The sequence below is a fragment of the Loxodonta africana genome, chromosome 4 (genome assembly GCF_030014295.1).
Source record: "Loxodonta africana isolate mLoxAfr1 chromosome 4, mLoxAfr1.hap2, whole genome shotgun sequence".
Taxonomy (NCBI): Eukaryota; Metazoa; Chordata; class Mammalia; order Proboscidea; family Elephantidae; genus Loxodonta; species Loxodonta africana.
The window spans coordinates 67,720,905-67,740,234 of NC_087345.1; the positions used below are offsets into that span (position 1 = coordinate 67,720,905).

Sequence of the window (19,330 nt, forward strand, 5' to 3'; positions counted from 1 at the left end):
TGAATGATGAAAAGCTAACCATCCAAACCATCCAATAAGTATAACGAACTCCATACAGGATAGACCCCAAAAGAAGAAACACCAAGGCATATCATATTCACACGCACTAAAATCAAAGACAGAAAAAATCCTGCGAGCAGCTCAAGAAAAACAAAAAGTCACATACAGAGGAGAAACAAAAAGACTAAGCTCTGATTATTCAGCAGAAATCATGCAGGCAAAAAGGCAATGGGATGACATACATAAAATCTTGAAAGAAAAAAAACCGCCAACCAAGAATGATATACCCTGCAAAACTTTTGTTCAAATATGATGGTGAAATCAGGGCATTTCCAGAGAAACAGAAATTGAGGGAATATGTAAAAACCAAACTAAACTTACAAGAATTATTAAACGGAGTCCTCCGGCCTGAGAACAAACAACATCAGACCACAGCCTGAATCTAGGACACAAGACTGTACCAGCCAGGTACCAACCTAGGAAATGAACTCTCAAGGAGTATCCAAACCAAAACAATTGCAACAGGGAGCCAGAGAGGTTAATCTGTAAATAACAACAATGTCAGAACAATAAAAGAGGGAATAAATGGTATAGGTATAGAGCTTTCTAAAGGAGACGAAGGCAAGGCAATACCAAGTAATAATAGACTGGTTCAAACCTAGGAAATAAGGGTAAATATTAAGGTAACCATAAAGAAAGTTAACAAACCTACTCATCAACATAAAGAAGAAAAACAAAGTCTCAATAAAAACAAAATCTACAAAAACAAAAGAAATCCACAAACAAAAGGAACGCAGCACAGGAAAGTAAGAGCAACAAAGAAAATGCTAGCACTACAGAATGACAGCAATAAACTCACATCTATCAATAATTACACTGAATGTAAATAGCCTAAATGCACCCATAAAGAGACCAGATGATCCAGCAATTCCACTCCTAGGAATATATCCCAGAGAAATAAGAGCTATCACATGAACAGATATATATACACCCATGTTCACTGCAGCACTGTTCACAATACCAAAAAGACGGAAACAACCCAGATGCCCATCAACACATGAATGGATAAACAAACTGTGGTACGTACACAACACTAAGGAAAGAACAACAATGAATCTGTGAAGCATCTCATAACGTGATGCATCTGGGGGGGCATTATGCTGAATGAAATAAGTCAATCACAAAAGCACAAATACTGTATGAGACCACTACTGTAAAAACTCGTGAAAAGGTTTACATACCAAAAGAAACAATCTTTGATGGTTACGAGGGAGGGGAGGGGTGGGGATGGAAAAACACTTTAATAGACAGTAGATAAGCAGTAACTTTGGTGAAGGGTAAGACAGTGCACAAAACCGGGGAAGACAGCACAACCTGTACAGGGCAAGACCATGGTAGCTCCATAGACACATTTAAACTCCCTGGGGGACTGAATTCCTGGGCTGATGGCTGTGGGGACCATGGTCTCAGGGAACATCTAGCTCAACTAGCATAACAGAGTTTATAGAGAGTATGTTCTACATTCTACTTTGGTGAGTAGCATCTGGGGTCTTAAAAGCCTGTGAGCAGCCATCTAGGATACTCCACTGGTCTCACCTCTTCGGGAGCAAGGAGAATGAAGAAAACTAAAGACAAAAAGGAAAGATTAGTTCAAAGGACTGATGGACCACATCTACCACGGCTTCCACCAGACTGAGTCCAGTACAACTAGATGGTGCCCGGCTACCACCACTGACGGCTCTGACAGGGATTACAATAGAGGGTCCTAGACAGAGCTGGAGGAAAATGTAGAAAAAACTCTAACTCAAAAAGAAAAACTAGACTTGCTGGCCTAACAGAGACTGGTGAAACCCTGAGAGTATGGCCCCCAGACACCCTTTCAGCTCAGCAATGAGGCCACTCCTGAGGTTCACCCTTTAGCCAAAGACTGAGCAGCCCCATGGAACAAAACAAGACTAAAGGGGCACACCAGCCCTGGGACAGGGACTAGAAGGTAGGAGGGAATAGGAAAGCTGGTAATAGGGAACCCAGGGTTGAGAAGAGAGAGTGTTGACACGTCGTGGGGTTGTTAATCAATGTCATACAAAATAATGTGTGTACCAACTGTTGGATAAGAAACTAGTTCTATAAACCTTCACCCAAAGTTCAATAAAAAAAAAGAAAAAACTTCAAATAATCTTTTCCTTCTCCATGCAAAAGTTGATAGGTAATAAAACCTAAGAACAATCCAAGGCTCTTAAAACAGACTTTGAAAGACAGCCTGACATAAATACTAGCAAAGAGAACTAAGGAGTATATTAAAAAGATAATATATTCTGATCAAGTATAAGCATGGGCCAAATCTATTAATTAATCCATGTTATTAGTGAGTTAAAGGCAAAAAGCCACATGAACATCTTGATAATACCAAAATGTCATTTGATAAAAATATCTTCATACACTAGAAACTGAAGGACACATTGCTAATGAGAATACCTATTTGAAACCTACAGCGAGTAATATACTTAACTTGAAGCACTCCCTTTAAAGTCCAGAAGACAAAAAAAAAGTCCTGCTATTATTCAACTTTGCTTTTGAAAGTTCTAGCTAATATAATAAAACCAGATAAAGAACTAAGTAGTAATAAGTATAGAAAAAGTCAAAGTCATCAGTATTTGTAGATAATAGGATTGCCAACCTAGAAAACCAAAGATAATCAATGGAAAACTATTAAAACTGTAAGTGAGATCAGTAAGGTGGTCAAATATAAGATAAATAAATATATATAAGATAGTTTTCCTAGGTGTGTACAGCACTGTTGGAATTAAACAAGTATTTGTGGAAAAAAATTAATTAAATGATGAAAAAGAAATATACTACCAGTTTTAGTATATTCATGAGAAAAAGTATCACCTGTTGGTACGAAGGCTACCTTTCTGGAGGACAATTTGTTCTAAAAGGCTTAAAATGTAGAAAACCTCTTGACAAAGCAATTCTAGGAGTTTATTAAGGAATAATCAAACAAGTACACAAAGACATAATGTTTAGGCATTTTCATCACTGTGCTGCTTAATTAATTTTCGGACTTAAATATGTATGGAGGAAACCACTCATTATTAAAAAATAGGTATCTGTTTTCTTCTTTTATTGACTATATATTACACACACACATATATATATACATGTTAACTATGAATTACTTTTATAACCAGAAAATGTAATTAAACCCCAAAAAGCCATCTGGTCTTGATGGTTCTATAGGCCTATTTTACCAAGCCTTCAAACGGTAATTCTTAACTTCTTCAATCAGAGTACACACACACAAAAAAGAATACTCTGAACTTGTTCTGAAGAGCTAGCATGACTCTCGACACCAAAAACTGGATGAGGATAACACACACACACACTTTTGGTAAAGTCCAAGGTAATATATTAGCTAATGAAGTTTAGTTGCATATTTAGGAATGTATCAAGACTGAGAGTTTATCCTACTGAAAGATAATTCAACTTCAGGAAATCTATTATTCCAAGTCATTATTAGGCTTGCAATAATTAATAAATTAAAGCTAAACAACATTTGGCTACATTCAATACCTATTCCAACACTTAGCAAGTTAAAAAAATGCCTTAACACAAACAGTAAAAATTTCATAGGTAAAGATGAAACAGAAAGCCATTCTTATCAAGTCAGAAACAAGACAAAAATGACTGCTATCACTGATATAATCCAACACTGTTTGGATGCTCCGAGTCAAGGGAACAAGGTAAATAAAAGAAAAGACACATGAAGTTGGAAAGGATTAAGGAAACTCACTCTTTACAGATGATGACTGCCTACATAGAAAACCCAATAGAATCACATGAAAAACCTACTGGAGCCAGTAAGAGAGTTTAGAAAGGTGGCCAAATACAAGCTCTACACAGAAATCAATAGTTTTCTATGACAGTAATAACTAATTAGAAAATGCAACAGAAAAGAGAATCCATTCACAATAGGATTCAGATAGGACCTTATAGAGAAGAACACAAGATCTATATAAAATATAAAAGATCTGAGTAAATGGAAAGATATACCATATTCATTAATGGGAAGATTCAATACGGGAAAGATGTTAATTCTCCCCAAATTAACTGACATATTCAATATAACTTCAATAAATATCCCAGTAAGATTTTATTTTTTAATGGAACTAGTTAAGTTCATCTGGAGGAAAAATGTGCAAGAAATGCTCTAAACTGTATTTAAAAAAAAAAACAAATACCAAAAATTTGAGTTAGAGACGACTAAAGTTGTATAGTACTGGCTTTAAATGAATGAATCAATAAAATACAAAAAATCCGCATAAAAATGATTTGGTATAAAAGTTGCATTGCAATTCAGTGAAGAAAGGATGGCCTGTCTGATAAATGGGGTTGGGATAAACGGATACCCATTTGAAAAAAGTAAATCACTTGCTTACCTCATACACAAACTCACTCCAGATGAATTCAAGAGCTTATTATGTAGAAAATAAAACTTATTTAGGAAATCATAATAGGAAAATATTTTTATAATAAGTAGGAAAGGCCTTCCTTAGCAAGATATACAATAGTAAATAGTGAAAGAAAACATGACAGATGTGACCAGATAAAAATGGAAATGCCTGCTTGACAAAGACTTCTTAAACAAAGCTAGGACAACTGACAAAATAAGTAATATCTTTAATATACATAAGAGTAAAGAATTAATAATAAAACAATACAAAAATGAGCAAACCATATGAATAGAGAATTCATATTAGAAATACAAATGGATAAGAATGAAAAAATACTCCACCTCATGAGTGATCAAAAAGATATGCATAATAAAACAATGAGACACATTTCCCCCAGGTTGCCAAAACTCAAATGACTGATAACATCCTGTATCAGAATAAACATTTTCATACACTATTAGTGGAAAGTGTAAACTGGTACATTTTATTACCCAAACCAAACCAAACCTGTTGCCTTCGAGTCAATTCTGACTCATAACAACCCTATAGGACAGAGCAGAACCGCCCCATAGAGTTTCCAAGCAGCGTCTTGTGGATTTGAACTGCTGACCTTTTGGTGAGGAGCCGCAGCTCTTACCCACTAAGCCATCAGGGTTTCCAACATCCTATTTAGGAAGGCAATGTTATAATCAAAAAAAAAAAAAAAAAACTTTTTTTTTAAATTTTGTTGTACTTTAGGTGAAATTTAACACCACAAATTAGTTTCTCATTCAAAACTTTATATGCACATTGTTTTGTGACATTGGGTGCAATCACCACATTGTGTCAGCATTCTCTCCATTTCCACCCTGTGTTCCCCATGTCCGTTTGTCCAGTTTTCCTGCCCCTTTCTGCCACCTCATCTTTGCTTTTGGGGAGGTGTTGCCCATTTGGTCTCGTATACTTGACTGAACTAAGAAGTACGTTCCTCACATGTGTTATGTTTGTTTTATAGGTCCGTCTGATCTTTGGATGAAAAGTGGACTTTGGGAATGGCTTCAGTTCTGAGTTAGCACAGTGCCCGAGCAATCTATTAAATTTTGACAAAGCAGTTTCACTTCTAGAAATTTTTGCACATATACATAAAAAAGTATAAAGGTGGTCAACAATTACTCTAAAGCAAAGATGAAAGGGTAACCGGGTTACTAAAAACACTCAGGATGGAATTAATATAATAAGAATGTTGACACACTATGAAAAACATAATTAATGTTACTGAACAATTTATGTAGTAATCGTTAAACAGGAACCTAATTTACTGTGTAAGCTTTCACTGAAAGCACAGTAAAATATTATTTAAAAAAAAGTATGAAGAATGTTCACTGCAGCACTGATTGCTACTGTGAAAATACTGGAGAAAACCTAAAGGTGTCCAGTAGAATGTCTGAAAAATTATGGTACATTTATACTCTGGTATACTATGAAAAATCAAGGTAGACCTACATGATTTGACAAAAAAAAAACAAAGAAATACTAACGAATGTGAAAAGAGACTCAGTATAATATACAAATGCAACCATACAATATGTTATGAAGCCAAACAATTTGTGTGTGTGTATATACAGATGCACAGAAAAATGTCTTACAGGATTCATACCAGACTGTTAGACTGAGCAGTAAGACGAATAAGACTTTTACCTTTTACTCTATAGATCAATACTTGATTATTTTGTGAGATTGTACTTTTCATTTTTAAATTTTTTTAAATGAAGAAACTTTAGACGGAAGGTTGAAAATCAAATATCATCACTGAAAAACATTTTCTATAATTTTGAAGCACGAGTAAAGGAAAGAAACTAGTACAAAACTTACAGTAACTGCAAACATATTTTCATCCTCTAATGCAGACTGTATTCTATCTCTGGAAAAAAAAACACAAAATGAAGTTTTACTTCACATACTATATGAAAGCACCTTTTAAGCTACATGCATGCACAAATCTGCATTCTATTTAGTGGGAACATGGATTTTCAATTAACTTAGTCATCACACTTAAAATACAAGACACGAGTAATAAATGCCTGCTGAATCTGATATTGACACCTGAAGAAAGCTGATATTTGCTATAAAAAAAAAATGGCAAAATGTAATAGTCACTATGGTAAAAAGATGAACTTAGTTCTCCTGTTAATGATACATCTAACTTTTCTTTTTTTTAAATAATATTTTATTAAATTTTTGGTGAAAGTTTACACAGCAAGTTAGGTTCTCATTTGACAATTTCCACACAAATTGTTCAGTAACATTAGTTACATTTATCACAATGTGTCAAGATTCTCTGTGTTGTTTGTTTCCTTTCCAGTTCTCTAGTTTCCTTGCCCCCCCTTATCTTCTCATCTTTGTTTCTAAGTAATTAGTGACTTTTTGGTCTCCTACTGATAGTTTTTAAATAGTGCACTGATCTTCCAGGTAATCGCCTTTATTTTGTGTGCCACTCTGCTATGTCACTGACAGATGATCTCAGGGGATAGGCTCGGTTCTAGGTTTAAAAAGTGTCTCAAGGCGATAGTCTCAGGGAAGTCTCTGTTCTCTACTGTTCCAGTTTCTGGCTTTTTTTTTTTTTCCTAAATAAGAATTTGAGTTCTGCTCTCTATTATGCTCCCATTCTATACAGGACCAAGTACTGTGACCTGGTCAGAATGGTCAGTGGTGGTAGCCAGGCACCATCTAGTTCTGGTCACTGTGTAGATGAGGTTGTGGCTCATGTAGGCTCGCTTCTTCTCTGTGCTTTTGGTTATCTTCTTGATATTTACTTCCTGGTGAGTAAAGGCCAGTAGTTGTGTCTTAGATGGCCATTTGCAAGCTTTTAAAACCCCAGATGCTACTCACTTCGCTAGAATGCGGATCATGGCTTCTGTGAACTATGTCGTGCCAACTGACTGAGTTGTCTCGTGAGACTATGGTCCTAAACCTTTAAACCCAGAAAATCAATGATGGAAGGTGTTTGATTATGTCTGAAGAGTATCTGTATTAAAAAGTTAGATACTCTAACTTTTTAATATAATGTTCTCATGTAGCAAAAATAAAAGAGCATTATGGGACAGCGGAGCCAAGATGGTGGACTAGGCAGACGCTACCTCGGATCCCTCTTACAACAGACACGGAAAAACAAGTGAATCGATCACATACATCACAATCTACGAACCCTGAAAAACAAACACAGAGACGGCGAACGAACTAATACGGGGAAGCAGCGATTATTTTCAGAGCCTGGAGCCAGCGTACCAGTCAGGTACGGCACAAGCACAGAGAGCTGCTCCACCCCCCTGAACTAACCCCGGGAGGGGGCCCAGCCGGTTCAGGCGGGCGACGTGGGACGCAGCCGGTAGGAGAAGTCCCCGGGAGGCAGCGACTGGTATAGGAGCGGCGAGAACAGCGTCCCAGCCAGGACACTAGGTCACGGCACAAGCACGGGGAGCTGCTCCACCCACCTGAACTAACCCCGGGAGGGGGCCCAACCGGTTCGCGGGGGCGGCACGGCAACGTGGCTGGAGGGACGAGAAGTCCCTGGGAGGCAGCGACTGATTTTGGAGACAAGAGTGCACCGTCCCAGTAGGGGAGCCTTGACGCTGGGCGTGGGGCTGGAAGCGGAGGATCTGAAAGTGACTCCAGCGGGCCAGACCCCCCGGGGGCAATCTCCACACAGCCAGCACACACGGGCAACGCGCCCCGCGGGAATCTCAGATATAATAGTCATTCCAAGCAAGACAAACAACTCTGGCTATATTCTGAGGTGCTACTCTCCTATCTCTCTGTTCCCTCCCCCACCCTCCCCAGGCGGCTTCATTAACATCCGAATAGCCTGAGCCAGAGGGAGAACTCTGATAGGGATCTGACTGCATTTTTTTTTAGCGGATTTTCTGGAAAAACTAGTTTCCCAGTGATGGCTCGGAGACAACAATCCATATCAAACCACTTAAAGAAGCAGACCATGACAGCTTCTCCAACCCCCCAAACAAAAGAATCAAAATCTTTCCCAGATGAAGATACAATCCTGGAATTATCACATACAGAACATAAAAAACTAATTTACAGAATGCTTCAAGACATCACAAACGAAATAAGGCAAACTGCAGAAAAAGCCAAGGAACACACTGATAAAACTGTTGAAGAACTCAAAAAGATTATTCAAGAACATAGTGGAAAAATTAATAAGTTGCAAGAATCCATAGAGAGACAGCATGTAGAAAGCCAAAAGATTAACAATAAAATTACAGAATTAGACAACGCAATAGGAAGTCAGAGGAGCAGACTCAAGCAATTAGAATGCAGACTGGGACATCTGGAGGACCAGGGAATCAACACCAACATAGCTGAAAAAAAATCAGATAAAAGAATTAAAAAAAATGAAGAAACCCTAAGAATCATGTGGGACTCTATCAAGAAGGATAACCTGCGGGTGATTGGAGTTCCAGAACAGGGAGGGGGGACAGAAAACACAGAGAAAATAGTTGAAGATCTGCTGACAGAAAACCTCCCTGACATCGTGAAAGACGAAAGGATATCTATCCAAGATGCTCATCGAACCCCATTTAAGATTGATCCAAAAAGAAAAACACCAAGACATATTATCATCAAACTCACCAAAACCAAAGATGAACAGAAAATTTTAAAAGCAGCCAGGGAGAAAAGAAAGGTTTCCTTCAAGGGAGAATCAATAAGAATAAGTTCAGACTACTCAGCAGAAACCATGCAGGCAAGAAGGGAATGGGACGACATATACAGAACACTGAAGGAGAAAAACTGCCAGCCAAGGATCATATATCCAGCAAAACTCTCTCTGAAATATGAAGGCGAAATTAAGATATTTACAGATAAACACAAGTTTAGAGAATTTGCAAAAACCAAACCAAAGCTACAAGAAATACTAAAGGAAATTGTTTGGTCAGAGAACCAATAATATCAGATATCAGCACAACACAAGGTCACAAAACAGAACGTCCTGATATCAACTCAAATAGGGAAATCACAAAAACAAACAAATTAAGATTAATTAAAAAAAAAAAAAACACATAACAGGGAATCATGGAAGTCAACAGGTAAAAGATCACAATAATCAAAAAGACTAAATACAGGAGGCATTGAACTGCCAGATGGAGAGTGATACAAGGCGATATAGAACGATACAAGTTAGGTTTTTACTTAGAAAAATAGGGGTAAATAATAAGGTAACCACAAAAAGGTATAACAACTCCATAACTCAAGATAAAAGCCAAGAAAAACATAACGACTCAACTAACATAAAGTACAAACACTATGAAAATGAGGATCTCACAATTTACTAAGAAAAACGTCTCAGCACAAAAAAGTATGTGGAAAAATGAAATGGCCAACAACACACATGAAAAGGCATCAAAATGACAGCACTAAAAACTTATTTATCTATAATTACGCTGAATGTAAATGGACTAAATGCACCAATAAAGAGACAGAGAGTCACAGACTGGATAAAGAAACACGATCCATCTATATGCTGCCTACAAGAGATACACCTTAGACTTAGAGACACAAACAAACTAAAACTCAAAGGATGGAAAAAAATATATCAAGCAAACAATAAGCAAAAAAGAAGAGGAGTAGCAATATTAATTTCTGACAAAATAGACTTTAGACTTAAATCCACCACAAAGGATAAAGAAGGACACTATATAATGATAAAAGGGACAAATGATCAGGAAGACATAACCATATTAAATATTTATGCACCCAGTGACAGGGCTGCAAGATACATAAATCAAATTTTAACAGAATTGAAAAGTGAGATAGATACCTCCACAATTATAGTAGGAGACTTCAACACACCACTTTCGGAGAAGGACAGGACATCCAGTAAGAAGCTCAATAGAGACACGGAAGATCTAATTACAACAATCAACCAACTTGACCTCATTGACTTATACAGAACTCTCCACCCAACTGCTGCAAAATATACTTTTTTTTCTAGCACACATGGAACATTCTCTAGAATAGACCACATATTAGGTCCTAAAACAAACCTTTGCAGAGTCCAAAACATTGAAATATTACAAAGCATCTTCTCAGACCACAAGGCAATAAAACTAGAGATCAATAACAGAAAAACTAGGGAAAAGAAATCAAATACTTGGAAAATGAACAACACCCTCCTGAAAAAAGACTGGGTTATAGAAGACATCAAGGAGGGACTAAGGAAATTCATAGAAAGCAACAAGAATGAAAATACTTCCTATCAAAACCTCTGGGACACAGCAAAAGCAGTGCTCAGAGGCCAATTTATATCGATAAATGCACACATACAAAAAGAAGAAAGAGCCAAAATCAGAGAACTGTCCCTACAACTTGAACAAATAAAAAGTGAGCAACAAAAGAATCCATCAGGCACCAGAAGAAAACAAATAATAAAAATTAGAGCTGAACTAAATGAACTAGAGGACAGAAAAACAATTGAAAGAATGAACAAAGCCAAAAGCTGGTTCTTTGAAAAAATTAACAAAATTGATAAACCATTGGCTAGACTGACTAAAGAAATACAGGAAAGGAAACAAATAACCCGAATAAGAAACGAGAAGGACCACATCACAACAGAGCCAAATGAAATTAAAAGAATCATTTCAGATTATTATGAAAAATTGTACTCTAACAAATTTGAAAACCTAGAAGAAATGGATGAATTCCTGGAAAAACACTACCTACCTAAACTAATACATTCAGAAGTAGAACAACTAAATAGACCCATAACAAAAAAAGACATTGAAACGGTAATCAAAAAACTCCCAACAAAAAAAAGCCCTGGCCCGGATGGCTTCACTGCAGAGTTCTACCAAACTTTCAGAGAAGAGTTAACACCACTACTACTAAAGGTATTCCAAAGCATAGAAAATGACGGAATACTACCCAACTCATTCTATGAAGCTACCATCTCCCTGATACCAAAACCAGGTAAAGACATTACAAAAAAAGAAAATTATAGACCTATATCCCTCATGAACATAGATGCAAAAATCCTCAACAAAATTCTAGCCAATAGAATCCAACAACACATCAAAAAAATAATTCACCCTGATCAAGTGGGATTTATACCAGGTATGCAAGGCTGGTTTAATATCAGAAAAAACATTAATGTAATCCATCACATAAATAAAACAAAAGACAAAAACCACATGATCTTATCAATTGATCAGAAAAGGCATTTGACAAAGTCCAACACCCATTTATGATAAAAACTCTTACCAAAATAGGAATTGAAGGAAAATTCCTCAACATAATAAAGGGCATCTATGCAAAGCCAACAGCCAATATCACTCTAAATGGAGAGAACCTGAAAGCATTTCCCTTGAGAACAGGAACCAGACAAGGGTGCCCTTTATCACCGCTCTTATTCAACATCGTGCTGGAAGTCCTAGCCAGGGCAATTAGGCTAGACAAAGAAATAAAAGGTATCCGGATTGGCAAGGAGGAAGTAAAGTTATCACTATTTGCAGATGACATGATTATATACACAGAAAACCCTAAGGAATCCTCCAGAAAACTACTGAAACTAATAGAAGAGTTTGGCAGAGTCTCAGGTTATAAAATAAACATACAAAAATCACTTGGATTCCTCTACATCAACAAAAAGAACACCGAAGAGGAAATCACCAAATCAATACCATTCACAGTAGCCCCCAAGAAGATAAGATACTTAGGAATAAATCTTACCAAGGATGTAAAAGACCTATACAAAGGAAACTACAAAGCTCTACTACAAGAAATTCAAAACGACATACTTAAGTGGAAAAACATACCTTGCTCATGGATAGGAAGACTTAACATAGTAAAAATGTCTATTCTACCAAAAGCCATCTATACATTTAACGCACTTCCAATCCAAATTCCAATGTCATATTTTAAGGGGATAGAGAAACAAATCACCAATTTCATATGGAAGGGAAAGAAGCCCCGGATAAGCAAAGCACTACTGAAAAAGAAGAAGAAAGTGGGAGGCCTCACTCTACCTGATTTCAGAACCTATTATACAGCCACAGTAGTCAAAACAGCCTGGTACTGGTACAACAACAGGCACATAGACCAATGGAACAGAATTGAGAACCCAGACATAGATCCATCCACGTATGAGCAGCTGATATTTGACAAAGGACCAGTGTCAATTAATTGGGGAAAAGATAGCCTTTTTAACAAATGGTGCTGGCATAACTGGATGTCCATTTGCAAAAAAATGAAACAGGACCCATACCTTACACCATGCACAAAAACTAACTCCAAGGGGATCAAAGACCTAAACATAAAGACTAAAACGATAAAGATCATGGAAGAAAAAACTGGGACAACCCTAGGAGCCCTAATACAAGGCATAAACAGAATACAAAACATTACCAAAAATGATCAAGAGAAACCCGATAACTGGGAGCTCCTAAAAATCAAACACCTATGCTCATCTAAAGACTTCACCAAAAGAGTAAAAAGACCACCTACAGACTGGGAAAGAATTTTCAGCTATGACATCTCCGACCAGCGCCTGATCTCTAAAATCTACATGATTCTGTCAAAACTCAACCACAAAAAGACAAACAACCCAATCAAGAAGTGGGCAAAGGATATGAACACACATTTCACTAAAGAAGATATTCAGGCAGCGAACAGATACATGAGAAAATGCTCTCCATCATTAGCCATTAGAGAAATGCAAATTAAAACTACGATGAGATTCCATCTCACACCAGCAAGGCTGGCATTAATCCAAAAAACACAAAATAATAAATGTTGGAGAGGCTGCGGAGAGATTGGAACTCTTATACACTGCTGGTGGGAATGTAAAATGGTACAACCACTTTGGAAATCTATCTGGCGTTATCTTAAACAGTTAGAAATAGAACTACCATACAACCCAGAAATCCCACTCCTGGGAATATACCCTAGAGATACAAGAGCCTTCACACAAACAGATATATGCACACCCATGTTTATTGCAGCTCTGTTTACAATAGCAAAAAGTTGGAAGCAACCAAGGTGTCCGTCAACGGATGAATGGGTAAATAAATTGTGGTATATTCACACAATGGAATACTACGCATCGATAAAGAACAGTGACGAATCTGTGAAACATTTCATAACATGGAGGAACCTGGAAGGCATTATGCTGAGCGAAATGAGTCAGAGGCAAAAGGACAAATATTGTATAAGACCACTATTATAAGATCTTGAGAAATAGTAAACCTGAGAAGAACACATACTTTTGTGGTTACGAGGAGGGGAAGGAGGGAGGGTGGGAGAGGGTTTTTTATTGATTAATCAGTAGATAAGAACTGCTTTAGGTGAACGGAAAGACAACACTCAATACATGGAAGGTCAGCTCAATTGGACTGGACCAAAAGCAAAGAAGTTTCCGGGATAAAATGAATGCTTCAAAGGTCAGCGGAGCAAGGGCGGGGGTCTGGGGAACATGGTTTGAGGGGACTTCTAAGTCAATTGGCAAAATAATTCTATTATGAAAACATTCTGCATCCTACTTTGAAATGTGGCGTCTGAGGTCTTAAATGCTAACAAGCGGCCATCTAAGATGCATCAATTGGTCTCAACCCACCTGGAGCAAAGGAAAATGAAGAACACCAAGGCCACACGACAACTAAGAGCCCAAGAGACACAAAGGGCCACATGAACCAGAGACCTACATTATCGTGAGACCAGAAGAACTAGTTGGTGCCTGGCCACAATAGATGACTGCCCTGACAGGGAGCACAGCAGAGAACTCCTGAGGGAGCAGGAGATCAGTGGGATACAGACCCCAAATTCTCATAAAAAGACCAAACTTAATGGTCTGACTGAGACTAGCGGAATCCCGGCGGCCATGGTCCCCAGACCTTCTGTTGGCACAGGACAGGAACCATCCCCGAAGAAACTCATCAGACATGAAAGGGACTGGTCAGCAGGTGGGAAAGAGACGCTGATGAAGAGCGAGCTAATTGTATCAGGTGGACACTTGAGATTGTGTTGGCAACTCTTGTCTGGAGGGGGGATGGGAGGATAGAGAGAGAGGGAAGCCAGCAAAATTGTCACGAAAGGAGAGACTGAAAGGGCTGACTCAAGAGGGGGAGAGCAAGTGGGAGTAGGGAGTGAGATGTATGTAAACTTATATGTGACAGACTGATTGGATTTGTAAACATTCACTTAAAGCTTAATAAAAGTTAAAAAAAAAAAAAGAGCATTATGATTTTCTTTCAAGATTTTCTGATTAAGATGAGAAACCAACAGAACGAAAGTTGAAACTCTGAGAAAAGGTAAATTTGGTTAACTTCTTTAAAATCTCCTTATCAGCACCTACTATATTACACCCACTTTTCTGTTCTTTTTCTTAACCTAGCCTCTCCTAAGTATTGCAGTATTTTTAGCACTTTCTTAAATCTTTCCATTTATAAAAAACTGTGAACTTTCACCAAAAACACGTATTATTTTAATTGTTTATATTTTATATATGTACGTATATACATATATTCCAATTTTGTTAGCTATTAGTTATATGAACTGATTTCCCCCCTCTTCTCCCAAAACTCACTCCTAACAATTAGCTTATCAGAATTAGAAATGATAAGCATCAAAAACAGCAAAACCTATTTCCAAACACAACCCACTCTTTTTTTATTGTTGTAAACATAAACCTATCACCACATTTGCCACTCACTCTAACTTTTAAATTAGTTTGTGTATTGATTTGTCACTTTATGTTTATTTCATTTATGAATTCGATCTAGTTTTACCGATATAAAGATGCCAACAGCCTCCACGTGACCATCTCCTGTTGAAGAAGCCAGAGCATACTGGCTGTTTTTGAAAACTTCTGAAGTCCAGGCGTTGCTCGACTCACTATTTTACTCAGTATGTTCACCTGAATTAAATACACAAATAAAGAGGTTAATCTTCTGCAACTTTTGAGTCATTAATAACTTTGTATTCTTCAATTATATTGTGCTAAAACTATACAATTATAGATTTTTCCTGCCTACCTTGTCTTTGGAAACCCTGGTGGCGCAGTGGTTAAGTGCTACGGCTGCTAACCAAAGGATCGGCAGTTCGAATTTGCCAGGCGCTCCTTGGAAACTATGGGGCAGTTCTACTCTGTTCTATAGGGTCGCTATGAGTCAGAATCTGGGTTTGGTTTTGTTTGTTTTTATCTTGTCTTTTTGAATTAAATTTAATGTAACATTTGCATTAAAAAAGGACCTTAATTTAAATGTTGTAAAATATATAAATATTTCTAGAAAAAAAAAAAAAAAGGCAAAGCAGCTGCTGATACAGCTCAAGAAGCCCTGGTGCCACAGTGGTTAAGTGCTCAGCTTCTAATGAAAATGTCGCTGGTTCAAACTCACAAGGGTCTCCATGGGAGAAAGATACGGCAGTCAGCTTCCATAAAGATTTAACTTAGGAAACCCTATGGGGTAGTTCTACTCTGTCCAATAAGATCACTACAGGTCGGAATGAACTCCACAGTCGTGGATTTTTGGTTTGGCTGATACTGCCTGTGTACAACCAAACATATCATGGGATTTGTTTTCTTGGTTCGGAAGTTTAGGGTCATGGTTTTGTGGGACATCCCAGTCAAATGGACTAATATTTATTTTAGTGCTTCTGTTCCACCTTCTAGCTCAGTGTGTATGTAGTGCCTGGGGTTTTAAAAGCTTGCAAGTGGCCATCTAAGGTACACCAGTTGTTGTCTATTTGGCTGGAGCAGCACAGGAATAAGGAGGGTCAGGAATAGGAGGAACTGGAATGTGTGTCTAACTGCCTCCATGAACAACTGCCTCTTCTGCCGAAGACCAGAAAAACTGGATGGTGCCTCCTACTATTACTGAATATTCTGATCAAAGATTCTACAGAAGAATTCTGATCAAAACGGGGGAAATGTAGAACAGAATTTAAAATTCTCATTGAATTCAGACTTTCTGGAGCCAATGAGGCTAGGTGACTTACCTCCCTGAAGCTACCGCCCTCAGGAAATCTTTAAACCTTAAACAGAAAATATTCCCCCTGAAGTCATCTTTAAACCAAACAACAGTTTAGCTTAATTAAAAAAGAATACCTGCCTTAAGCACTGTGCTCTTTTAAAGAATTATCTATATGTGATCAAATTGGCGACAGCAACTCAAAAGGTTAGATGAGAAGCTTAGGGGCAGTGAGTCTGTATTGATGGTGAAATAACTTGGAAAAAGCTATCAAGAAAGACTTGAAGAATATAATCAATGTCACTGAACTGTACGTGTAGGAATTGTTGAGATGGTTTGTGTTTTGTTGTGTATATTTTTAGCAATTAAAAAAAAACAAAACAAAAAAATTGCCTTTATTTTGGGTAAGGTGTGTTTGTGTGAGTATATATGTAAAAGTTTACCATCCTCTAGATTTCAGATTCAACAATAATAGCCGTGGGGTGGGTATATTTTTATCTTCCCATATAGCTAACCAGAAGATACGCTGTATCTAACCTATACCTGTGAAAATTATAACATAAACATAGTGTCAATAAAAATTAAGAACTAGATAAAATTATTTGAAAGATACCAAGTAATAAGTCAAGAAAAATATTTCTACTTGTAATCAAAACTTCACCAAAGTCCCTTGTTCCAAAACAGTGCTCTAAACCCCTTTTGGGACTGATGTACATGTGAAAAATCTAACGCAAGTTATGGGATTTCTCCACAGACACACATATAAAATTGTACATTCAACATCAGGAGGTTTAAAGACCCAGGATAAAGGAAACCTTTCTCAAAGATTATGACTAGCATCTCTTATCAAAGAAAATTAAGAAACAGAGTCATTCATTCAGAACATAAGGAATCACATCCACCATAAGTTTTCTTACCCTTTAAAAAGTGTTCACTGTTCTGGGGCGAGCACCATGAGCATCGGGGCATGAAACCTGGAGTGTTTTTCGGGATCCTCTTTGGGGCCCTGGGGGCCCTCTTGCTACTGGGAGCTGTGGCATTTGTGGTCCTGTGCTGCCAGAACTGCTCTGGGACCTAGATTCTACCTCTTGGACTTGGAGAGGTAAGGCTTTGCCCCAGTGGGGGAGCTGTGGCCTTGAATACCTCAGGACTGCCCCATCCTCACCTGCACACCTCCTAGCACCCTTGCTTTGGGGAAACTGGAAAAGAGAAGATGACTAAAGGTGATTCAGGGTTCTTCACAGAGAATGAATAGTGAGAATAAAGACTCGACCACATGGAGTCAGTACACGGAGACCACAAAGAGATACTGCATAAATGGATGAGTCCTTCACAGGCACACCCACAGGGTAGGACACTAACCTACACACACACACACACACACACACTCAGACCATACACACCAGAATTAATATGGGGTGATGGCTCTAAGCTAAAAACCAAAACCATTCTGTACACAAAACTCTCTTGATTTACTTCTAATTAAAGTCTATTTAATAAAAATTTTAAAAAGTGTTCACAGAGTAATCTAACTAGTGTTTAATCGAAGTTCTACCTGTACTCCTCATTCTTTATTAAAATTTTAAATTTTCCTCCAATGATTCACTTAATGATTATTATTGCTATTTTCCTTATTTAATGAAAGTAGTGATTTTATAATGGAACAATTCAGAGATCAATTGTTGAAACAATATTAAAAGCATAAAAAACGTTGGCTATTATTATTTTAATTATCCTTGAAGCAATAGTTCTCAAACTGTTCTTGTTCTCAAAGTCCATTTATTTTTAAAAGGTAGCAGAATTCTTTTGTCCTGACAGAAATCTTTATGGACCTTCAAAATGTAAAAAGCAGAGGTGCTCTGGCTGACCTTCCCTCTTCCCTACCGCTCTTGCCACTGAACTCCTAAGACACCTCCCTTAAACACAGCATGGAAAGTAATCGGTTAATGCTGTGTAAAAAAATTAAATGTATCGACATTTGGCCAACAATGGAGTAAAATTAGCTTACCTGACTACCACAAATGTTTTCATACTCTTCTACAAGATCAAAAGCTGTAGTTGAAGAGTGCTTCAAAAAAGACTGCAGGAAGTCAGAAAACATACTCATGGATGCTAGAACACAATAAAAAGAAAAGGAACAAAGAAAAGTTAAGTGGCATACTTCTAGGTAATTGTTTGCTTGAAAACTTAAAAACATAGCTACAACAAGTCTTTTAAGATCCCAAAGATGTACCATTTTTTAATCTTTTCATACTTTCAATAGCTACCAAAAAAACTTGTGCCAAACTTTACAACATCTGAGTTACATTTTAAGTGCATGAAAACAAAATAGCTGAGAAAGTTATAATAGATACTAAAAAAAACATGTTCTACCTAAGGAAACGGAAACCCTGCTGGTGTAGTGGTTAAGTGCTAGAGCTGCTAACCAAGAGTTCGGCAGTTCAAATCCGCCAGGCGCTTCTTGGAAACTCTGTAGGGCACTTCTACTCTGTCCTATAGGGTTGCTATGAGTCGAAATCGACTTGACAGCAGTGCATTTGGTTTTTTTTTTTTTACCTACGGAAAATGTATACACTCTACCACAATGCTGTATAAAATTTAAGCTCCCACCAATTATTCATAGTAAAAACGGAATTCTTGTATTTTATACATTACGTACAAAGGATTTTACAAGGAGTCGCTCAAAACTTGAGTGCCTATTATTGACAGATACGACAAGAAGCAGTGGTTCACAGTGGTTAAGAGCAGGGCTCTGGAGTTAGAGGGCTTAGTTTCAAACCCTAGTGCCATCACTTCTTAGCCAGGTGATAACATCCAAGTTACTTAACCTCTTTGAGCAGCAATTTCCTTCCATCTAAGATAGAAATTAAGATAGAAATAGGAGCCTTAGTGGCACAGTGGTTAAGCAACTTGGCTGCTAACCAA

The 19,330-nt window shown here is 37.5% G+C and overlaps 1 protein-coding gene across 2 annotated transcripts in view; it reads right to left on the minus strand.

Moving 5' to 3' along the window:
- NUP107 (nucleoporin 107) overlaps nt 1-19,330 on the minus strand; it is a 53,947-nt gene that overhangs the window by 26,676 nt on the left and 7,941 nt on the right. For both annotated transcript variants that reach the window (XM_064283908.1, XM_010598687.3), the window contains 3 exons: nt 18,414-18,517; nt 15,224-15,351; nt 6,306-6,354 (listed from right to left, as the gene is read on the minus strand). In XM_064283908.1, coding sequence (XP_064139978.1) covers nt 6,306-6,354; nt 15,224-15,351; nt 18,414-18,517 — 281 coding nt within the window. The remainder of the gene's footprint in view (nt 1-6,305; nt 6,355-15,223; nt 15,352-18,413; nt 18,518-19,330) is intronic.